A 25,017-nucleotide genomic window follows, 5' to 3' on the forward strand; every position below is an offset into this window, starting at 1 on the left:
GCCTGGTCTGCTTATCGAACAAGCAGATGCTTAGGATAATAGGGATGCTAGCTTCCCCAGCCAAGGCTCTGCTGAAGGGGCTGGATGGGGTGGGCACATTAATGTGCAAATGTGTTGCCATAGGAACCCGCCCTCCCCTAGGCTTCAATGACACCATTCCGCCACAGCCAAAATAAAATAAACTCATAAAGTAAAATAAGGAGGGGGAGGGGGAGAATGAGAAGGGAAGCTTAGGGAAGGGAATATGACCACAAATCAATATGAGAAACCTTAACAAAATGGAACAATAAAGCTGGTATGTGGCAAAAGAGGCAAGGGGATGGGCATGCCAGAGTCTGGCAGAGGGCTCTGGGTTGGGGTGGGCTGTGGCCTGAGGCAGGGGAGTTGAGAAATCAGAGGCTGCTTCTTTTTTACACTATATTACACTGGATCTCCGTAGGTCCAATGGGTTAAGTTTGCTGGCTTAGGTCAAGAGAGAGAGAGAGAGAAGGAAAGGGGTTGGGGGAGGAGGAGGGAGAGAGTCTCAGTCATTGGATGCACCAGGGGTTCCCTCAGACAATTTTGGCAGAATGAGGCACATCCAGAAAAAAAGTGCAAGGTCGTTGCCCAGGTGGTAGTGCTACGAGGAAGCCATTGCAAGCATAAGCAAGCACATCCTCTTCATGCATTACAGCAAAGCGGCCTCCCATGCTGGCCTCCCAGTGGACCACTGACCACTGACCACCAGGCCTGGGACAAAGAGCGCACATCCTCCTTACAGGCCAGGATAATGCTGGGAAATGCACACACGTTAAGGAACAGATGGGGGAGGGTACTGAAAATCCACAGGACAGGGTGGCTCCTAGAGCATGTGTGTGGACGATGAGGCCGCTCTATGTACACCAGGCCAGGGAAAGCAGGAGGACTGGGAGCCATAGGGACAGGGCGGTTTTCTCTAGTGTTTCTGCTTTCAGTCTCTGTGCTTAATTAAGTCTCAGTGTTACCTGGGGGGAGACGGAGAAGAGTGTATGGGGTATGGGCTCGGACTGGGTTGTTTCAACTGGTGCACAGGACCAGTGCCACTGCCTGGTGAGCCAGGAGACGTGGCTCAGGAGGTGCCCAGCATGAGGAGGAGGGCCCTGGGTTTGGGGTGCTCATGTGATGAGCAGCCCCACCCACCGGCCCAGGCAGATGGCCTGCCTGCTCATTTTTTTATTATTTCTGTTGTCTTCATCTTGGTCAGAGTCCATCCAGATGTTGACAGAACTGAGGGGAGCAAATCGGAGATGGGATAGGATAGGAGTCTAGGGATGGGGATGGGATAGCAACCAACTTAAAACCAAACTACCACAAAAAGGTTTTAAAATAACGAAATAAGCAGATCCTCTCCCCCCTTCCCCACCCTGCCCCCCCCCCCCCCCAAAATCAGCCAAATAAACCATACAACTTAAAAACAAACCACAATCCATGAAAGTGCTGGCTAAGCAGTTGGAAAACAGGAAGGAGAATCATTGGGTTGGGCGGAGTGATAGCGGTTGGGTTGGGTTGGGTTGGGTTGGGTTGGGTTGGGTTGGGTTTTTCCGGCTGTTGAAAGGGCTTCGCATTATTCCTCACGTAACTGCAGGCGATAGCGGTGGTAGCGCAGCTGAAAGAACATCTTCTCCACCAGGGAGTGCGTCATTCCGGGCAGGACGTAGTGCTCTACCACGCCCATGTGCTTGAAGCCCAGGGACTCATACAGCTTGTGAGCAGCCACTTTGACCGCAGTAGTGCCCAGCACCACTGAGGAGTAGTTGTTGAGCACAGCAAACTCTAGCACCTTGCGGCCCAGGGCCTTGGCGATGCCCTTGCCTCGGTACCTCGAGTCCACGGACATGCGGCGCAGCTCCACCGTGTTATCGTCCTCACTGCCCCGCGCTGCCACAATCCCCACCACGTTGCCATCCAGGACGGCCACCCAAAAGCAGGAACCTGCGGGAAAGATGGGCGTTAGTGGTGAGAGAAAAAGAGGGCGTGGGCTCAAGCTCCACCCCAAGTCTCAGCCAGGGAAGCAGATGGCCAACAAATCCCCCCGGCCGAGAGTCAAGACACCCTCATAAGTCCTGGCTCCACGACCAATATGCCAGGTGACACCAGGCAAGTGACTCCTCCCTTTCTTCAGTTTCCTCATCTGTAAAATGGAGATAATAAGACTTTCCCTGCTTTCCTGGCAAGGTAGTGGGTGAGGATCAGTCACACTGCATGAGGTCCCTAAGGCCCCTCTCAGCTCCGACTTTCTGGGTTATGGACATCTAGGACCCCTCCCTCCCAGCCCTAAAATGTTATCTTTGGAGACCAGTCTGCTTCCAGAATTTAAAAGACTAATATCCAAAGGAAGATTAGTCCCTTGAGCACTACACACCTCAGCCCCTAGTGCCCTGGAGCCTAACATTCTGGTGAAAAGCTTTCTCTGGCCTTAGCTACTACACTGGTCCCCAGAGAGATACACAGTTCAAGTTAGAGCCTGTCCTCAAACCCTTTCCAGCAAGAAAGGCAGCTGAGCCGAGAAGAGAGAGTGTGGGACATGTAGGCTGAAAGAGCCGGACTGGAATTCTGCCCTGCACACTTCCCAGTTTTTCAACCCTGAGCAAATCCCTTAGCCTTGGTTCCCTCATCTATAAAATGGGTCTGTTAACACCTAGAGTAACTACCTAATGGGGTTTTTCTGAGGTTCAAATGAGCTAATCTATGGAAAGCCATCTGTCAATGTCAGAGTGCTACAGTAACTTTAGCCACTGTTCTTTGTACCTGCCGGGGCTGGTGTTCTACCAACATAAGCTGGGAGAACTCCAGGCTTATTCCATGCACTAGGCAAGCAGAAGGGGGCTTTTTGTGGAGAGATTTACAGTTGTTGTCATTGTCTGACTGACATCTCGAGCTGCTGCCTCTCCCTCAGGTCCCCCCTCTCTTGGGGAAGAAATAGTCCCCATCTTCCATTCCTCCACCCCTGGAACAGCAGGGCCTTCTGCCAGGAGTCAACGCAGGAAGACTTCGCAGGGAGCCCAAGTGAACACCTCAGGCCTTTCCCTCTGAAACAAAAACAGAATGCCCCAGAATTCCAGAAAGCCACAGAGAAAGGAACGTGGAGCCGGGGCAGAAGGCCTGAGTTCAGGTCCCCACTCTACCCCTAGCCCACTACGAGTCATTTCACCTCTCCTGGTCTGTTTCCCCTGCTATTAAATGAAAGGACTGGATTGGGGGAAGGAAGGAGCATCCCTAAAGCCCTTCCTGCCTCTTACTTTCCAGGTTCTAAGGCCTCTCCAGATCTACCATCCTATGTTCTACGTTCTAAAGTCTCACCAGTTCTAGAAATTGCTCCCAAGCGGAGGGACAGTTCACAAATGCAGAGTCAGGGTCTGCCCAAAGTTGGTTTTAGCCTCAGTTCAAAGCAGACATCATCCCTGACCCTGCTTTGTCTCTGGCCTAGGTGGAGGGCTCCCCCTGGCCCCACTGTGAGCGCTGGGGATAAGATAAGGCCCAGGGAACAATTACTGTCTGGCCTAAGGCTGGCTGCTCTTCCCAACAGGCCTGTCCCCTTCCCCCTTCCAGAATAGGCTTCATGAGCCCACCTGTGCCCTCCTTACAATAAGACCCTTATCATCAACATCACCCAGCCAGGGCAGGATGGAGCCAGACACTATTCCAGACAGTATACCACCATCCAGTTAGAGAAAGCACACTACAGACAGAGTGTGCCCACTGGGCTGGACTAGCCATCCGAGGGACTGCTGTTCTCTTGTCCCCTGGAGCCAAGGCCACAGCTCTTCTTCCAGGCCTGGGGGGCAAAAAGACTTCCTTCTGTCCCACTCCCTTCACATTCTCCTGGGGAGTGGGGCTGTGTGGTGGACACTAGGCCATGCCATAACACCGGCAAACCTGAGGCCCTCTTCCTTCAAGAGTCCTTCTCAGCCATCCTCCCACCCAATAACGATCTCTCCCCCTGCCCCAAAACATCTACTGCTCGGTACTGAGAGCACCACATTTCTTCATTCATCCAGCCAACCTTTGGTTGCTTGGGAAGGGTCAAAGGGGTTCCACTGAGCCAGGGCTATCCAAGCCAGTCAGAGGCCAGCAGGCAGCCAGGTACAGAGCAAACAGCCCCAGATTTGGAGTCATAGCACTGGGATTCGAATCTGACATCTGTGCATTAACGAGTTGCATTCATTTGGCCAAGCCATTTGCTTTTCCAGACTTCAGCTTTAGGCATAAAATGAAGAGGTAGAATTAGATGGTGGCTCAGAGCTTAGACTAGGGGTCAGAAAGACCTGAGTTTGAATGCTCTCTCATATACTTACTAGCTGTGTGACTCCAAGCAAGTCACTTAAACGTTCTTAGCCTGTGTCCTCATCTGTAAAATGGAGATAAAAGCATCTGCCTCACAAGGTTGTGGTAAGGGTAAAATGAGGAAACATCTGTAAAGTACTTTGCAAACCTTAAAACACTATATGGAATGCTGCTATTATCATTTTTATTACTACTATTACATCCCTTCTTCCAACCCTAAATCCAAAGATTCCATGATTGTAGGCTTAAACCATCTACTCACCCAGAGTCCCAACTTGCTGACAGCAACTCTACTCAAGACAATGATGCATGTAACAGATGTTATTGTGGGGAAGGAAAAGTGGGCAACAAACCTAGACAATCCCTTCAACTGCTTCCACTTCTAAATCCTTCCATTCTATTTTTGTTGTTGTTGAATAATTTCAAGTATGTCCAACTCTCCATGACTCCATTTGGAATTTTCTTGGCAAAGAAAATGAAGTGGTTTGTCACTTCCTCCTCCAGCTCATTGTACAGGTGAGGAAACTGCAGCAAACAGGGTTAAGTGACTTGCTCAGGATCACACAGTTAGGAAGTGTCAGAGGCTGGATTTGAACTCATGAAGAGGAGTCTTCCTGATTCTGAGCCCAGGGCTCTGTGCTATGCACCACCACCAGCTCACACACGCTCACACTCTAGGTGATGAATATGACACAAATACAGGACAGATTTCCATCTGGACAGCTGCCTAAATAGTGGGAAATTGCCCTTCTCCCATATACCTACTCCAGGAATACCCTCACATCCACCAGACCAAGTAACAATCAAAAAATCCAAGGAGAAACTATAGTAAGGAACGTCTTCCAATTCCAAAGTGCACAAAAGTCAGTGAGAAGCCTGAGGACAATTGAAGAGGAAGATCTCCTGCACTAAAGCCAGAGTTAGCGCAGGGGAGCCTACCAACCTGATCAGAGAGGGCCAGGGCTGGCTCTGTGTCCTGGGGCAGCAGAAGCAGAAGGAGCCCTTAAGGAAGGCCCAGGTAGTCAGAAAGCCCCAGGAAGAGGATTTTGGATGACTTAGGAGATGGCAGCAGGCAGCAACCAATAAGGTGCTTGGGTACCTGGACTGGGCTGGCCCAGGCCCAGAGACCCTGAGGTCCCTACCACTGTCCTGAGACCACAGAGAGGACCATGAACCTCAGAGATCTGGGACAGCAAAGACCCAGGCAACCCAGGGCAGGACGAAACAGAGCTGATCATCTCACCCAGCAGTGCAGCAGGAAGCAGTGGACAGAAGCTTAGACTGACACAATTCAGGAACTAAACCGGGAGAGATGAGTCAATCCAAGAAAACACCACCTAGTATGAAAAATCATTGCAAATCTAAAAATCTTCCAAAAGCAGAGAGTAACTCCACACATAACACCTACGAGCATAGACAAAAAAAAAAAACATTTTCACCATTCCACAAGGGCCTACCATGAATAACTGGAAGAAATTAAGAAGTGAAGCAAGAGATGTTTAAAATGAAATAAAAGGTCTGGAGGACAGAATTGGAAAGCAAATGAGTAACTGAAAAGAGTAAGTGGTAACTGGATTCCTTGAAAACTAGAATAAACCAACAGAAATCAATGATTCTATAAGATAGCAAGAAACACTAAAAAATCAAAAGAATGAAAAAAGTAGGAGAAAATGTAAGAGATGATACAAAATAAAAAACAACTTGGAAAACAGGTCAAAGCAATAGAACCAAATGGAAAAGTAAACATGGGAAGAACCCACCCATCACTTCCTGGAAGGAATCCCAAAAGAAAATGTCTTAGGAATGCCACAGCCCACAATTCAGAGCTCTTATGTCAAGGGAAAAAATACTGCAAAGAGCCAAAAAAAGAGCAGCAGCTTAAGTACCAAAGAGCTAAAGTCAGGGACAGATAAAAACTGAACAATAATAACAGGGGGCAGTGCCAAGATGGCAGAGTAGAAGCACAAACTTGTGTGGGTTCCCCTCCAATCACTTCCAATACATGTAAAAAAATGACTTTGAACAAACTTTAGAGCTATGGAACCCACAAAGAGACAAAGAGAAACAAAGCTCCTGCTGAAAAAAGCCTGGCAGGCCAACAGGAAGGATCTATCATACCAGGCTGGGAGCTGAGTGAAGCCCTACTGTGATCTGTGTGGTTCCCAGCCCCAGGGTGGCCCTGACAGGGGTGGGAGGGCGAGGCAGAGAAGACTTTAGGAGAGAGAATCAGCAGCAGCTGTGGCAGTTTCCAGAATTATCAACCCATTCATGCCAAAAAGAAGGTAAAAGGTCAGTGTGGAACTTTGGGGGAACAGGGGGACCAAGAGCACTATCTGCCCCCTGCCCCCGAGGCAATAAGCTGTGGAGGCCAGTGGCTGTGCAGCCTCTATTGCCTGGCTGTCTCAGGAGCTCCTGGCTTGCAGATTGCGGGGGGACCAAGCGACCATTCACAGGGTAATCACTCTTGCTTTAACCTGCTTGGATCTGGATCACTGTCTTGGGTGGTGGTCCTGGGGTGTGTGACCAGTGAATGAGAGTTTGTGGTGTCTGTAGAGAGAGCACACAACAAACAGCTCGAGCAGCTGCAAAAACCCATTCTTCATTCTGGAAGCAAAGTTCTACTGTGGCAAAGAGCTCAAAAGTCAAGTAATTGACTGGCAAGATGATCAAGCCCAGGAAACATAATCAAACCATAGATGCCTTTTTTGGGGACAAAAAGGATCAAGGCATGGAGTGGGAGGAAGACAGTGAAGTCAGAACTCCTGCATCAAAAGCATCCAAGAAAAATATGAACTGGTTACAGGCCATGGAGGAGCTCAAGAAGGATGCTGAAAATCAAGTAAGAGAAGTAGAGGAAAAATTGGGAAGAGAAATGAGAATGATGCAAGAAAATCATGAAAAGCAAGTTAACAGCCTGCTAAAGGAGACCCCAAAATACACTGAAGAACATAACACCTTAAAAAATAGACTAACTCAAATGGCAAAAGAGGCTCCAAAAGCCAGTAAGGAGAAGAATGCCTTAAAAAGCCAAATCTGCCAGATGGAAAAGGTATTTCAAAAACTCACTGAAGAGAATAACTCTTTCAAAATTAGATTGAAGCAATTGGAAGCTAATGACTTTATGAGAAATCAAGATACTATAAAATAGATCCAAACAAATGAAAAAATAGAAGGCAATGTGAAATATCTCATGGGAAAAACCACTGATCTGGAAAATAGATCTAGGCGAGATCATTTTAAAAATCATTGGACTACCTGAAAGCCATGATCAAAAAAAGAACCTAGAAATGATCCTTCAAGAAATTCTCAAGGAAAATTGCCCTGATGTTTTAGAACTAGAGGGCAGAATAGAGGTTGAAAAAATTCACCAATCACCTCCTGAAAAAGATCCCAAAAAGAAAACTCCTAGGAATATTATAGCCAGGTTCTGGAGTTCCCAGGTCAAAGAGAAAATACAGCAAGGAATCAGGAAGAAATAATTTGAATATTGTGGAAACACAATCAGGATAACACAAGACCTAACAGCTTCTATGTTAAGGGATTGAAGGGCTTGGAATGTGATATTCTAGAGGTCAAAGGAGCTAGGACTAAAACCAAGAATCACCTACCCAGCAAAACTGAGTATAATGCTACAGGGGAAAATATAGTCATTCAATGAAATAGAGGTTTTTCAAGCATTCTTGATGAAAAAACCAGAGCTGAGCAGAAAATTTGACTTTCAAATACAAGAAGAAAGAGAAGCATGAGAAGGTAAAAAGGAAAAAGAAATAAGGAATTTATTAAAGTTGAACTATTTATATTCCTATGTGGAAAAATGATAATTGTAATTCATAAGACTGTTCTCAGTATGAAGATAGTTGAAGGGAATATATGTGTATATATACATATACATCCATATAGGAAGATGTATGTGTATATAAATACATATGTGAGTGTGGGCATATGTATGTTCATGTATACATAGAGGGCACAGGATGAGTTGAATATGAAGGGATGATATCTAAAAAGTAAAATTAAGAGGTAAGAGAGGAATTTATTGGGAGAAGGAGAAAGGAGGAGATAGATTAGGGTAAATTATCTCATATAAAAGAGGCAAGAGAAAACTGTTACAATGGAGGAGAAGAGCAGGAAGTCAAAAGGGAATGGAACAACCTTATTCTCATTGAATTTGGCTTAAGGAGGGAATAATATAAACACTCAATTGGGTATCTTATCCTACAAGAAAATAGGGGGTTAGGGGATGGGAGGGGGGATGATAGAAGGGAAGGCAGATTGGGGGAGAGGGTAATTAGAAGCAAACATTTGTGAAAAGGGACAGGGTCAAAGGAGAAAAACAATAAGTGGGGGGCGGGATAAGATGGAGGGAAATATAGTTGGTCTTTCACAATATGACAACTATGGAAATGATTTGGGTAAAAACCCATGTACAACCTATATTGAATTGCTTGTCTTCCCAGTGGGGATGGGTGAAGAGGGAGGAAGGGAAAAAAATCTGGAACTCAAAGTTTTAGAAACAAATGTTTAAAAAACATTTGTTTTTTATATGCAACTAGGAAATAAGATGTACAGGCACTAGGGTATAGAAATCCATCCTGCCCTGCTAGAAAGTTAGGGGAGTAAAGGGGGAAGATATAAGAGAGAACAGATTGGAGGAAGGGGTATTCAGTGGGCTTGCTATTTTGGGGTGGGTGGTAGGGGAAAGACAGGGAGAAAACATTGTAACTCAAAATCTTGTGGAAATGAATGCTGAAAACTAAAAATAAATAAATTTTTTAAAAATATTTTTAAAAAACAATAACAACAGCTAATATTTATACAGCACCTACTATGTGCTGGGCACTGTGCTAGATGCTTTACAAATATTATTTCATTCAATCCTCACCATGGCCCTAGGAGGGAGGTGCTATTATGATTCCCATTTGACAGTTGAGGAAACTGAGGCAGAGGTCGAGACTTGTCCAAGGTCACACAGCTAGGAAGCATCTAAGGCCAAATTTGGACCCAGGACTTGAGGTCCCCAGCACTCTGTACAATAGCCCCACTTAGCTACCAATGATAACTGAGGCTGCAAAGTTCACTCTGATAGCACAAGGGGGAAATGGTCTTCTAATGGAAGAGAGAATTTTCAGGTATATCTGATGATGAAAAGACTAGAGCTGAGGAAGAACTCAGAAATACAAGAGTCAAGAGAATCCTGGAAAAGTAAGTTTATTTTGAGCAAATGAAAGGGACCGCATGGTGACATTCTGATATGGGGAGAAGAACCAAGTGTCTCTTTAGAACTGGATTGTTTTCAAGGGCTCCTGAGCTCCCCATTATGGGCCAGTGTTCCCCTATTAGAATGGGCACCCCCTGAGGCAAAGGACTGCCCTGTTTGCTTATATGCATGTATCTGTATAGATAGATGGATAGACAGACAGACAGACAGACAGATAGATAGATAGATAGATAGATAGATAGATAGATAGATAGATAGATAGATAGATAGATAGATATAGATATAGATATAATTTATATGTATATATCTTTCTACCCAAGTATAGGGAAGAACAAACTGGGTTTGAGTACTGGGATTGGAATCAGGAAGAATCATCTGACCTCAGACACTAGCTGTGTGACCCTGAGCAAGTCACTTAACCCCGTTTGCCTCATTCTTCATCTGTAAAATGAGCTAGAGAAGAAAATGCAAACCACTCCAGTTTTTCTGCCAAAAAAAAACCCCAAATGGGGTCACAGAGAGTCAGACACAATGGAAACTTCTCAACAACACCCTCATGGGACTAGGCACATAGCACATGAGTCAGCTAGGTGGTTCAGTGTAAAGAACACTGGAGTCAGGAATATATGGGTTCAAATCTGGCCTCAGACACTTACTAAACTATGTGACCCTGGGCAGGTCACTTGACCCTGTTTGCCTCAGTTTCCTCATCTATAAAATGAGCTGGAGAAGGAAATGGCAAACCACTCCAGTGTCTTTGCCAAGAAAACCCCATGGACTTGTCACAAAGAGCAGGACTCGGCTGAACAACAAGCCCCAGGGTAAACTGCCTCGGTGGGGCCATGTCCGTATTTCCCAGGCTGTGCAGCTAAAGCTGGGCTCCAGTAAGAAGAGTGCTGAGCCCGTTCTGCCTGGTTTTCTGACAAGGGGCAGCAAAGTAAGATAAATGTCCCTTAGTATTTTACACAAGCACATTCGCTTCCCCACAACCAATTAAACTCAGGGAATGTTTAGGAAGCATCTACTAATTGCAAGGGCCCAGCAAGGGGCTGGGGACACAAAGTGACAATGAAAAGGCAGCCCCGGACCTCAGGGAGCTTACATTCTGCCAGGAAGATACAACACATGTGAAGAGAAGTAAAGACAAGAAATCTGAGGAGGGAGAAAGCATAGACTGTGCCTATGCGGGATCAAGGAAGGCTTCTCATAGAATAAAGGTGGGGAACCTGCAGCCTCGAGGCCACAAGCAGCCCCATAGGTCCTCAAGTGCAACCCTTTGACTGAATCCAAACATCACAAAATAAGTCCCTTATAATTATATTATAATGTGATATAATATCTCATATTGTATTATCACAGAACATACCACAAAACAAATCCAATAATATAATATGATATATAAATAAATATAGATATAGGGTGGCCCTCTAGGTCCTCAAGTGCAGCCCTCTGACTGAATTCAAAGCCACAGAACAAATCCCCTCAATAAAAGGATTTGTTCTGAAAAACTTGGACTCAGTCAAAAGGCCACACCCAAGGACCTAGAAGGCCATGGGTAGCCTCAGGGCTGCAGATTGCCCACCCCATCATAGAAGCTTGTTCCTGAGCTAGGCCTGAAAGGTTTTAAGAGGTCAAGAAATAGCTCCTTCTGCCTTGGGCATCCATAAGCACTAAGCACCCAGACTTTTCACCACCAGGACCCAAACTCAGTCTCAGCTACAAGGCAAGAGTCATGCAGAGCTGGGCAGTCGGATGTTGAGGTGGGTGGGAGAGCTGAACTGAAGAGTCAGGAAAACCTGAGTTCCTATCCCGCTCCTTAACACTTACTAGCTGGTTGGCCCTGGGTAAGTCACTTAGCCTATCTCAGCCTCAGTTTCCTTATCTGTAAAGTGAAGATAGATAATGATAATGGTATCTACCTCCCAAAGCTGTTGTGAGGGGAGAATGAGAAAGCTTTTGACAGGGTACGCACTATTTTGTACCATCTAGAATGCAGCAAAGAAACTCATCCACTGTATGCATTCACACCAGCCCTTGGGGATCCTGTCACCAAGTACTTGACAACACAGATCCCCAACCTGATCTCCCCTGTTAAAGTCCTTCTTTCCCAGGCTCTGAGGAATCCCCCAGCACCCCCAAAGGACTCTGAACAAAGCCAGACTCTGACATCCACAACAGTCCGAACAAGTGGCCATTTACACTTTTGAGGAAGATGTTGGACGAAAGTGAGCTTTAATTGTTAACAAAAAAAAAGACTTTCGTCCCATCAAGTCTACACCTGCCTCTGAGACTCACATTCACTGCTCCCAACTCCACCCCCTGGGGCCAGAGTCCAGGAAAAACCCTTTCCATAGGACAGCCTTTCATGGCCCCAGAAGCCCTTTCTTCTCCACTCTGGGCATCCCTCAACCAGCCTTCTGCAGCTCAGGGTTATGTTCTTTCACCATCTGAGTCACCTTCCTCTGGGTGCTGTCCAGCTGCTCAACGTCCTTCCTCCAACATGGCACCCACAACAGAGCCCAGCCCTCCTTCTGATGTGTTCTGACTTAAGTGGAGCATTACTGCCTGGGGACTCCAAGTCTCTCAACACATTCTTTGGTTGAGGTGTTTTCAGTCATGCCGGATTCTTTGTAACCTACCATTTGGGTTTTCTTGGTAGAGATACTGGAGTGGTTTGCTATTTCCTTCTCCAGCTCATTTTACAGAAATGGAAAATGAGGCAAACAGGGTTAAATGACTCACAAAGCTAGTCAATGTCTGAGATCAGATTTGAACTCAGGAAGATGAGTCTTCCTGACTCTGGGACTCTATCCACTGAGCCACCAACCTACCCAAGGCACCCTGGTATCGAATTAGCCCTTTTGGCAATACCAGAAGGTGCTCCCACCTCTCACGTTCCACATCCCATTCCTCCATTTCTTCTGCTCTTTCCCATTTTCTCCACTAAAAGGCAGGAGAACTAGGGTTATTTCAGGTTGTGAGCTCTGTATCTCTACCCATAATTTAAACCCAAAATGAGAGGCTGAGGGAAGATTTGAAGATTTGGAGCTCAAAGAGACTCTGGAGATCCTCTAGGCTTCTCTTTTACAAGGGAGGAAACCGAGGCTTTGAGAAGGGAATGTCACATATTGGCAGAGCCGATGAGATAGCATCAGGGTGATGGGACTGCACCAAGCAGCTAGATATCCCCACAAAACATCAATGTGCAAAGCAGGTTTTGTTCCAAGATCCCAATGACATCCTAGCAGGCATCTTGGAGGAGATTGTACAGCCTTCCAAGTTTGGGGAAGTGATCTTGAAAATGTTCTCGTTGGATACAGTGGGCCTGAGTCTGTGGGAGCTGCATGAGAGCTGTCTTAAGGTATGCCCCTGCCTCTCCAAAGAGAAATACAAATGATTCCTTGCAGTCCCAACAGGGCCAAAGGCAGAAGGCCAGTCACCACAGAGCCCCCCGTCCCAGAAGGACAAGCCCTGCTGCCTATACATATTGCCTGGAAGTTTTCAGGCTGCAGCCAAGAAGGCCAAGCCAATATCTTGTCCATAATGGGAAGCAGAGAGATGAGAAGAGAAGACAAATAGCATCTCACTGATTGGCTTAAAGCTTTTCCCTCCATCTCTCCCTGAACCTAGAGGTTCAGAGAGCTGATGAAGGGCACCAATGGGCAGAGGGCCTCAAAGGTCTAATTAAGGCAGCTCACTTGGGTAAACACCGGAGTCATAAGACATGGGTTCAAGTCCCTAGTTCTAAACCAACTTTCTATGGGATATGGGACAAGCCACTTCTTCCTCTTATTTCTTCCTCCATAAAATAATAATAATGATGGATGATGATGATGAAAATTATAGCTAACACACCTACTGTGTGTCAAGCACTCTGCTAAACACGTTACAACTATCTCATTTGACCCTCACAATAATCCTAGGAGGTAGGTACCATGATTATCCCCATTTTACAGATGGAAAAACTGAGGAACAGAGCAGTTAAGTGATTTGCCCAGGGTCACACAGCTAGGAAGTGTCGGAGGCCAGATGTAAACTTGGGTCTTCCTGAATCCAGGTCCGGTGCTGGATGCACTGCGCCCTCTATCTGCAGATGGCCCTCAAGGTCCTCTGTAGCTTCATGATGCCATGCTTTCTGGTCCCAATCTGGGCCACAAACCAAATCCTACCTCTCAACATGTCCCCAGAGCCATGGCACTCTTCACACCTTACCTCCATCCTACTTCACCAGCCATATGTATTGTCTCCTCCTATTAGAACAGGAGCTTCCTGAGAGCAGGGACCGCCTTCTTTATTTGTATCCTCAGCACTGGGCATAGTGTTCTGCACACAGTAAGTGCCTAATAAATGCATTTTCATGCATTCCTCCATCCATCCACCCACCCATTCATCATCACTTCTTCCTAATCTTTTTCAACATTGTCTCCCCTTGGCTCAGCCTTCCAGGGCCCATCTTTACACTATCAGGAAAACACACACCTCACTGGAATGGTCCTCAACCACACTGGCATCTGGAGGGGCTTTGGTGATGCCCCTCAGAACACTGAACCACTCTGGAAGGCTCTCTCTAGGATTTCCAGGGTGAGACAAGATTTTGCAACAGAGAGAAAGCTATACAGGATAGGATGCTGAGACGCCAGTCTGAGTGATTCTCATTGAAGACACTAGAACCCCAAGTAGCAGTACTGGGAGGGACCTAGGAGAGCAGCTGGTCTAACCTGTATCAGAGCAGAAGGCTCTTCTTGAATACCTTCAGGGACAGGGAACTCACTACTTCTCCAAGTAGTAGCTTTTTTCCCTTGGTTAAATAGCTCTCTACCTGTTAGAAAGTTCTTCAGTGCATCAAGCTAAAATCTGGTGTGGGCAGCCAGGTGCACAATGGATAGAGCACCAATCCTAGAGTCAGAAAGACCCGAGTTCAAATCCAGCCTCAGATGCTTTCTAGCTGTGTGACCCTGGGCAAGTCACTTAACCCAGTTTGACTCAGCTTCCTCATCTGTAAAATGAGCTGGAGAAGGAAACAGCAAACCACTCCAGCATCTTTGCCAAGAAAACTCCAAATGGGGCCATGAAGAGTCGGACGTGACTGAACAACAGTAACAAAATCTGACTCTTTATAACTCACTTCCATATATACCTGCAGTCAGGCAGTCAGGCAGAAGAAGTCTTTTCTTCCTTACAAATGACAGCTCTTCAAATCAGTGAATCACAAGCCTTTTTTTTTTTAAAAAAAAAAACTGAAAGGCACATCGACTGCCTCTAGGCCTAATCTCACCACCCCCCAAAAAAATCTCTACTATAACAAGCTCATCAAGTTAATAAATGTGCTTAGTAAATGCCTATTATGTGCAGAGGCTCAAATGAGAAATGCCAGGCACAGAGTAGGCCCTTCACAAATGCTTGTTCCCTGCAAAGCAATGGGCTGAGCCTTGGGGATTCAAATAACAAAGTCAGAAAATCACTTCTCTCCAGGAGCTCATCCCCTAATAGAAGGGACAACACATAGAGAAGCCTCCAGCTACATGGGATGGAAAGGTCCCATGGTCTTCAGGGTACAGCACATGGGAATGCATCTTCTTTGATGTCATTTTCACTGAGAGAATCCTACCCATTCCTGATGTTGAACCATCTGACAGTATGAAGGATTCTGGTGGTGAGAACTTCCCTTTCTGGGTCTTCAGTAGCTGTGGTTGCAGGAAGAGTAGCCAGGACACATTTCCATGGGGGTTGCCTCCAAGATGGCAGTGTGGGCTGGACTAGAAATAAGACCAGTGACCTGGTGGCACTTGGCAGTTGGTCAAGAGTCGATATTGGGGGTGGTGAAGAAAGTGAGCACCTCCTTCAAAGTGAGTGCTTCTGTCAACAATGGCCACAGTGTCTAGACTGAAAACTGGACTGGGGAGCACTGGATTTTCCAAGGCTCTTTGGTTCAGGGTCTTGGACTGTCTCCTAAGTCCGAGGGGAGGTGGTGGTCATGGTGGTGGGGATGGTTTGACGCTGCTTCCTGCCTCTCTCTCAGGGTGTCCTGCTGTGACCTCTGGGATAGACTGCCCACCCTTCCCAAGGGGCTGTTTCCCCAGATGTGGGCTCCAGTGGAAGAAGACAGGTAGCCCACTCCACTTTGGGCCAGTTCTAACGTTCACAAAGTTTCCCTGACCACACAACTAAGTTAACCTTTGAAACTCCCACCCACAGCTGCTGACGTCAAACCGAATAAGCAGAATCTCTCTTCCATGTGGCAACTTTTCAAATATTTGGAGACAATGACCGTATCCCACCCGGATCTTTTCTTTTCCCCACTCCTCCAACAGTTCCTCATTCTTTTTAGACTAGGTCCCCCCATATTCCCCAAGTGGGACATGCATCGCGGCCTGACCCCACAGCTAATCAGCTGATAGAAGGAAACAAGCATTTATTAAGTGCCTACTACATGCTGGGCTCTTTGCTAAGCATTTTACAAATATTATCTCATGTAGTCCTCACAAAACCTGGGCAGTAGGTGCTATTATTATATATTATTATAATATATTAAGATCTATTATTTTAGAATTAAGGAAACTGAGGCAGCTAGAATTGAAGTGACTTGTCCAACATCACATAGTTAAGTGGCTGAGGCCATACTTGAACTCAGGTCTTCCTGACTCCAAACCCAATGCTCTTCCCACTGGGACACCTAGTTTTGATTTGCTCTATTTCCAACTTTTGCCAGTTAGCCTCTCCTTAGGCATATTTGGCACCCCCTCCTCCATACTCCCTGGATGAGTTTCCAAGGGCTTATTATGTGGATACTGACCTTAGTGTGGGTACCCCATCAGCACAGCCCACTACAGCTCAGAACTCCTGAGCCCAAGAGATTCACCAGCCTCGGCCTCCCTGGTAGCTAGGATTACAGGTGCAGGCTACCTGGCCTCCGCATCACAAGAATGCCACCCTTGGCTGCCCTCCTGTGGGCACCATCCCATTTACCAGGACTCCAGATTGCCCTGGCAAGGACATCTATGCCTCTCTTCATGTAAGATCTTCAAGGTCCCTTTAACTTTTTCAACAGCCTCATCTCCCTGCTGACTCATATCGAGCTTGTAGTCCATTAAGACCCCTACATCTTCTTCAGAACAACTACATGTCTCCCCACTTTGTGCATCTGAAGTTGTTTTTTTTTTTTCCCAAACCCAAGTCTGAGGCTTTATATTTATTCCTAGAGAGTTTCATCTCTTCAACAAGGACATGGTACATGTCTGTGCTAGGAACTGAGTGAGGGACCAGAACAGCCCCTGCTTCCCAGGAGCTCACATCTTGTTTGATTCGGCCCAACACCCTAGACTCTCAAGGTCTGTCTGGATCCTGCCAGCATCCCATGTGCTGGCTCTCCCTCCCTACTGCAAAACCAATGAGCATGCTGCCCACACCTGCATCCATGTCATTAATAAAAATGTTAAATAGTCCAGGGCTAAAGCCCTCCACTGGAGAGGCCCTCCCAAGGCTTCCTGCCAAGCTTGCACCAAACAATTAGCAACCACTCCTCCAGCCTGCCCCTTCACCCAGTTTTGAATTCATCTAGTGCATTATTGCCCAGTCCACAAAACTCCACCTTTAATACAAGAATAACACAAGAGACCTAATCTAACTTTTAGCTTTGCTGCAGTCTGACTAAACCAGACCTCCTGGATTCCTCTGCTATGCCAGCTCAAGCAACCATGACCAAAAAGGGAATGAAGTTTAAAGACTGTCCTTGTGTGCCCCTTCACGTTCAGGCTAACCCTTCTTTGTCTGGCATTGTCTCAGGCCCCTTCCCATTGTCCTCAGACTCCTACGGACACGTTTATTTACACTTCAGCATTCTGCTCTGCCTCCATGATCTCCAGGGTATAGGAAATCCCTTCCTGTATGCAGATAGCAGCCCATCCACACCTTCCTGTTCATTTAGTAGGACGTGGTTATCAGAGAAACCCTCAGGCAGTCCCATGTATATATGACTGGCCCACCTCCTTTCTTTGTCATACACATGTTTGATGCTCTCTTTTTGCCCCGATTCTTTCACAAAAATCACAACAGATAAAGGCTGCAGCTGATTCATGCCCATTATCTATCTCTCCATCATGCCACAGCCACCAGCCATCCTGGTTTTCCTGAAATCCTAATCTTCCCATATTTACCAAAATCAAGAATACTCAGAAACTACTCAAAAGATGGACTTTGGCCAAAGGGAACAGCTTGGGCTCCCCCAAAACACCATGAGGCTTTCCTAGAGGCAGTCTGGTCCACTCTGGGTCTCCTATTGAGGTCTGGGCCCCAATCATTGTTCACCCCTGAAACCTGTCCAAAAGTCATGTTCTGATTGATTAACCCAATGGTCCTCTTGCCCCACTCCCCCAACTGCATGTACCACTTTGGACAATCTGCCTGCTTTTCTGGCATGGATTTATTCATTCATTCATTTAATAAACATTCATTAAGTGCCCCACTACCGTGTTTCCCCGATAAGACCTATCCCGAAAATAAGCCCTCCCCTTACTGTGTAAGATTCCTCTAAAATAAGCCCTCCCCCGAAAATAATCCCTATTGAGATTGCTACTGTAGTGAAGGTGATCCCCTGCGCTACACGCTACATTACTGTACCCTCTGTATGCACCGCCCCCCCCCCCCCCCCGGGTGAAACGCACGCCGCGCTCCGAGCTGCATCCAATCAGAGCTGCAGCAGTGAGCGCGTCATCCTGTTCTTCCCCAGTGATTTGCTTGCTGGCGCCATTGAGAGCAGTGCCGCGGAGGAGAGCTGAGGCAGGACAACATAAGCCCTCCCCTGAAAATAAGCCCTCTGGTGTTTTTCTTTCCAAAAAAAATTAATAAGACAGTGTCTTATTATCGGGGAAACACGGTACATGCCAGGTACTCTGCTGAGGGTTAGGGATATAAAGAGACAAAAGACCCCTTTAACCTGTCCTCAAGGAGCTTACACTCTAACAGGGGAGACAACATGCAAACAAATATACAAAGCAAAGCTATATGCATGATCAATAGGAAATAATTAACAGTGGGAAGGCACTAGAATTAAGAAGTGTTGGGGAAAGCTTCCTATAGAGAAGTGGGTTTATAGCTGAGACTAAAAGGAAGCCAGGGAGGTGAGAATTTGGAGGAGAGGAGGAAGGGCATTCCAGGCACGGGGGGACAGCTGGAGAAAATGCCCAGGGCTGAGATGGAGTGTCTTGTCTGTGGAACAACCAAGAGACCAATGTCACTAGACTGAAGAGTGTGTGCTGGGAAGTAAGAAGCCTGGAAAGGCAGGAGGGCTACTCAAATCGAGCATTTTGTATTTTCTCCTGGAGGCAATAGGAAAACACTGGAGTTTACTGAGTACAGAGGGGACATTATCATACCCGTGTTTTAAGAAAATCACCAGTGACTGAATGGAGAATGGGCTAGAGTAGGGAGAGACCTGAGGCAGGCAGACCCACCAGCAGGCTGCTGCAGTAATCCAGGGGTGAGGTGGCAAGGACCTTAGCCAATCTCCTTTGAATACCACGGCTCTCACTGACAGCCCCTGTTGGTGTTTGGGGCTCCAAAGAATCTGCACGAAGTTGTCCACAAACAGGAATACATGGAGAATCCCATCTCTATAGCAGCTGGGTCCACAGACTAAAAGGTCTGTGGGTAGATTTCAGGGGGAATGTGAACATCAAACTAATACCCTGATAACTATACTTCAATATAATTGGTTTCCTTTGTAATCCTATATATTTCATTTTATGCATTTAAAGACACTATTCTGAGATGGAACCCATGGGCTTCATCAGACTGCCAAAGGGATCTATGACATAAAGAAGGTTAAGGAGGGGTGCTAGGTGGCACAGTGAATAGAGTACTGGCCCTGGAATCAGGAGGACCTGAGTTCAAATTCGGCCTCAGATACTTAACACTTACTGGCTGTGTGACCTTGGATAAGTCACTTACCCCCAATTGCCCTGCCTTCTCCCCTGGAAGGGAGAAGGAATAGGAGGAGGAGGAGAAGAAGAAGATGGTTAGGGAGTCCCATAGAGAACCCTATTCCATTTGGGCTTTGGATAAGACACTGGATCACAGATTTGGAGCTAGATGGGATCTCAGCGTCCAACTGATTCAGTCCAACTCCTTTGTTTTATAGATGAGAATGAGACCCAGGGGGACTTGCCCAAGGTCACAAGGCTGATAAGTAGCCAAGTCAGGATTTGAACCAATATCCTGTGACTGAGTCTAGCCTCCTTTTCAATCACACATTGCTCCTCTAAGGCACCTTTGGTGAGCATGCTTCTGTCTCCCTGTCTTATGCCTCACTTGACTCTAATAACCAGAAGATCCCTGGACAAAGTTATCTCTATGGTCCCACCTGTCAAGGTGCCTCAGATAATACTGACAGAGGCAGGGCAGACTCCTTCCTCTCAGAAGGAAAGGCTTTCCTGCTCAGCTCTGCTCTGCTGGGCTCAAATGCCTTCAGGGAATCAACAAACAGTAAATTCAGCAAGATGGCAGATTCTCTATACTTTTCCATTAACTGCTGTAATAGTAATGTAATTTAAAGATCCCCCTGTATTGGCTTGGTTTTTGGTTTGATTAAAACCCAGAGCTTGTGAATCCCACTTGTGGGATGGACTTGTTGACCTGAAAAGAGAGTGCTGAACTGGGAGGAGCTGGTGATGAAAATTTGGAGAGACACAAGAGAGAGGCAGAAGAACTTTTTGGAAGCAGCATCGTGGAGGCAGAGAAAGACTGAGAGGATTGCTGGGGGCCACTTTGAATTGCCCAGGACTTTTGAGACCTGCCACCCATAGCTGCCAAGGACTGAGGAGATATGGCTGTTATGCTGGTACTTTGTCTTTCTGTTTTGATGAAGTTTTACCAGATTTGTCCACTGGTGAAGGACAGTGCTGTTGTTGCAGAAGCGTTGGAACCTTGCTGTTGGTTCAGAAGCCCTGAAGAAGGATTTTCTTGTTGTATGTTTACAGAAATCCTGGAAGAGGGTTTTGCTAATGTTTTCAGGGGTCCTAGGACTGTTCTGCAGACAGAGAATGAATTAATGAAGAGACTGGCAATGTATCTTGTGGCCTTGCTAAGCTTTGTCTCCCTAGGAACAAAGATTGCTGAGAACTTGCCTTATGTCAAAATGAAGAAAATACCTCCATTTGGGTATTAAATGATGTGCTTAAGCTTGTTGTAACTCTGGGGTAGATTCAATTGTGATCCAAGGGTGGGGAACTTTTGACCTTTTTGTGCTCTGTGATTGAATAAATGAATGTACTTTACTTATGATTGGAAACTAATTTCCATTTGAAAACAGGGGCTTTGTGATGGACTAAATGAATGTACAGCCTAGGGGTGCAGTAGTATTTAGAACAGGGGCTTTGTGATTGATTAAATGAATGTAATGTCCAGGGATGGAGTAGTACTTGATTAAATCACACTTAGTAAATGCTGTATTTTGAATGATGTCATATTTTGATCTTCTCTGTTCTTAATTTTTCACTGAATAAAATGGAGAGCACCTATGCTGGTATTTTGAACCCTGGGACGTTGCCTTTGCTTGGCATTACAACTACGTGTGATTGTAAAGACAGGGCCTACTGCAGACAAGTCCGCAGAAGCCTTCTCACATCTCCATTGGGGATGCCCTCCATAAATGGATCATTCTCAGGGATGTTACTGAGATGACAAAGTAACTCCTGCTCTCTTCCCAGGCATCCTTTTTTTCCCCCTTGCAATAATACCATCAATGAGCCCCTCCGTTCTTCTGGATCCTTCCCCACCAGTCCCAGACCACCTTCAGAACTGTGCTGCCTCCATCACCGATTTCCCCTGTGTGTCCTCACTTGGCTCCTTCTGCTTTTCCTCCCTTCGTTTTCTTGATCGCTATTTCTTTACACAACCTCTTACCTGTGGGTCAGTGCCCTAATTTGGCTCCCAGAATTGAACAATTATATTGAAATGGTTATCAAAATTGAGAGAGAAAAAGTTCATAGACACCCAGGTTAAGAACCTCTGTGCCAGGTGACCTTCAAGGACCCTTTTGACTTTGATTATTTTTCAGTTCTATTCACAGGACATTTATTAAGCACCTACTATATGCAAGGCCCTTTGCTTAGCACTGGGGAAACAAAGTTCTATATAATCCAGACCCTGACATTAAGGACAGAGCTTGCAATCAAATGATGTTGTGGTGTATTTCTGTGCCAGCCTGGAATCTCTCCCCTGTCCCCTGAGACTCAGGAATAGAACCCAGGTTTCCTGCCTTCCAGCCCTAGACTCTTTCTAGCACACATCACACCCTGGTCCCAGCCTGCCCATCTAGCCAGGCCTGACTCCAGCTATCATGGCACAGTGCAGGGAGAAAATCTCAGTCTTGGCTGGGCTGTGTCCATATAGCCTGGACTTCATGGCTCATGAGTTTGCTTCTTTGGGCATCTCAAAGCTGGAAAGGACTTCAGGAGGCCCCTGTTCCATCATCCCATACCTGAACCAGAATCCCTAAGCAAGCAGCCACCCAGCATCTTCATAAAGACCTCCAACAATGGGGAGCTCACTGCTTCCTGAAGTGGCCCTTCTGGTAGGAAGGCAGCCAAAATCTGCCTCATTTTATTCCTAATTCTCCCTCTGGGCCTAAGAAGAAGAAGTCAAATCCTTCTTCCATACAACAAGAGGGCAGTAATAAAGTCACTCCTGTGACTTCCTTAGGCTAGCAGCCACAACCCTCATATGACACGGTGTCCAGTCTCCCTCAATGCTCTTCTCTGGATGGGCTCCAGCAGGTGAATGTCCTTTTCAAAATACAGTGACCAGAACTGAACACAGTAACTCAAAATGCATTCTGCCTCATTAGCCCGGGCAGAAAATGATGAAACATCATCTATTAACCTCTTTCTGGATACAAGATATCTATTCATGGGAGCCCAAAATCTCACTAGGCCTTTTGGTTTCAACTACATTGCACACTTGGCCCAGGCCCAACTGCAAAATGGCCTCCAGCCATTTTGTTTGAGCACAGCAGAGTGGCCCATAATTGGCAAATAAGCCTTCAAAAACGCTTTACATTATGACCAAAAATAAGGTCTAAAATGTACTGATTTATTCATGGCAGCACTTCTTAGCAGAGTGAAAAGTTGGGGGGAAAAATCATGGGCCCACTGAGTAGGGAATAGTTGAACAAAGCATGGTACAAAAGTTTCATGGAATATCATTGTGCTGTTAGAAATAGGAACCAGACCTGTGACTGGTATAAGGAGCATGAGTTAAGGAACTCCCTCCACCCAAGTCTGCAACTCTTGGAGAGTTGCTTAGAGCAACATTTAAGTGACTTGACCAGGGTCATCCAACCAGTACGTCAGAAGCAGGACTTGAACCCAGATCTTGGAGGCCACTGATAAGTGGTCTACTGGTAAGTTTTGTTTTTTTTTAAAATCCATGTAGCATTTATACCTTTCAAAAGATTTTAAAAATACATTCTCACATTTATTGTGCAAGGTAACAGGGCAAACATCATGCTCTCCATTTCACAGATGAGGAAAGAGAGACCCAGAGAGGTTGGGAGACTTAGTGCACAGCCAGTCACGGAACCCCAGAGTGTTTGCACTGAAGGCAGCCTAGTGGTCACCTGACCCAACTCTCTTCATTTTCTGGGCCTGGAATCTGGGTCTCCCATCTTCAAGTTCAATGTGCTTTTATTTTTGATTCTTATTTTGATTAACTTGTCAAACAACATTCCCATGAACAAGGGACAGAAAAAGGTGCTCTGCCAATGCCTTCTGCAGAGCCCAAGAACCTGGGTCCAGTTCTCCACAGCTCACGGCCTGACTAACCTTGGCCACATCATGTCCCCTTTACGGAAGAACGGTTAGACCATCCAATGGCCTCTGAAACTCCTCTTGCTGTATGCCTGCAACCTGCTGGTCATTAGAGAGTGAAAGGGTCTTAGAAATCACTTAAACAAAGCCCCTCACCCTGTGGTTGAGGCCTAGATAGAGGGATAAGACTTGCCCAAGGTCACTCAGGCAGTAAATCAGAGAAGAGACCCCAGCCCAAGGCCTAGGTTCATAGATCTAGAGTGGAAAGGATCTCAGAAGTGCTCTAGCCCAACTCCCTCATTTTACAGGTGAGGAAACTGAGGGTCTGAGGAAGTTGTCTGAGGTAGGATTTGAACCCAGGTCCCTTCTTCTAACAGGCTGCCTCTGTGGATCCTAATTCACTACATCTTACTACCACACATCTCCTTTTGTCCACTCCTCCCTCAAACCTCACCAGTCTTCTTGGTGGACTCCTCCACTCAGGCAGATGCCCCAGGACAGGGGGAGTGCCTGACACTCGGCCAGCCCCATAAAGAAACACTGCACCCCCTCTGCATCAGGGAAAACAGCAGCTTGGCTCTGTGTTTGCATGGCCTGAGACAACAGGGGAAGAGAAGCCCTCCAGCCTGCCACCTCCTCCGACCCAGTTCATCCTGCTGAAGGCGGCCCATACGCAGGCACCCTGGGCAGGAGGACAAGACCAGAGGAGAGGCAAAGGGTGCCTGGGGACAAGGAGGGAGTCCTCGGCCTGGCTCCGGCCTCTCTCCCAAGGTCACAGCATACCCATCGTTTCCAACCAACACAGAGTGCCGCAAAGGAGACTCAGCGCATGAGTCAGCATGCTGGAAACCATGGAGGCACCCTTTCCCCTCCCTGCTACTCCAGCTCCAAGAATAGCCCTTTAGCTGCCAAAGTAAGATCGACATTCTGGTGGGTCTCTACTCACACTGAGGCCCTCAGGACCTCATATGGCCTACTGTACTCTGATCCTAACTACCTCACCCCACCCCTGTCCCTCACACAGACCTAACCATCACCTTCTCCTGCTCAGAAACCTTCAGTGGCTCCCTGCTGCCTCTAGGATAAATACAAGGGCTTTAGCCTGGAATTCAAGGCCATCTATAATCTGACTCTCTCATCAAACATCTGGCCACATAATAATTACCCCTCAAAGATACAGAACTTCTCTATCTTATAGGGGCTTTCCTATCCACTGCCCCATCTTTTCCTCAGAATCCCTGAGAAGGAATTCCAGCAGGGATGAAATTGTTTGGCATATTTAGAAAAGGTGTTGGAGTGGTCTGCCATTTCCTTCTCTAGCTCATTTTACAGAGGAGGAAACTGAGGCAAACAGGGTTAAGTGACTTGCCCAGGGTCACATAGCTAGCAAGTATGAGGCTAGATTTGAAATCAGGTTCTCCTGACTCCAGGCTTGGTGGTCTATCCCTTGCACCACCTGGCTGCCCCATACCTTCTAAAATTTGCCCCCCAAATGAGCAAAATGCTCCACATAAGTTAAAGGATTGTTCTCTGGAAAGGGCACTGGCTCTGGAGTAAGACCTCAGTTCAAATCCTACCTTTTATGCTCAGTACCTATATGACCTCAAAGCAAATCATTTAATTACTCAGAACCCAAGCCCCTTATCTGGAAAATGGGGAGGTTGCACTAACTGGTCTCTAAAAAAGATCCCTCTC

General features: G+C 46.6%; 1 protein-coding gene across 1 annotated transcript in view; it reads right to left on the reverse strand.

The window, feature by feature from the left end:
• Nucleotides 1-1,413: 1,413 nt before the first annotated feature.
• The window catches only part of NAT8L (N-acetyltransferase 8 like), a 61,703-nt gene continuing 38,099 nt past the window's right edge, over nt 1,414-25,017 (reverse strand). The window contains exon 3 of the mRNA XM_069074212.1: nt 1,414-1,950. Coding sequence (XP_068930313.1) covers nt 1,583-1,950 — 368 coding nt within the window. The 3' untranslated portion in view covers nt 1,414-1,582. The remainder of the gene's footprint in view (nt 1,951-25,017) is intronic.

Source organism: Petaurus breviceps, unplaced genomic scaffold (assembly GCF_028583685.1).
Source record: "Petaurus breviceps papuanus isolate PSGF00001 unplaced genomic scaffold, PetGlider_PUasm1.0 140, whole genome shotgun sequence".
Lineage (NCBI taxonomy): Eukaryota > Metazoa > Chordata > Mammalia > Diprotodontia > Petauridae > Petaurus > Petaurus breviceps.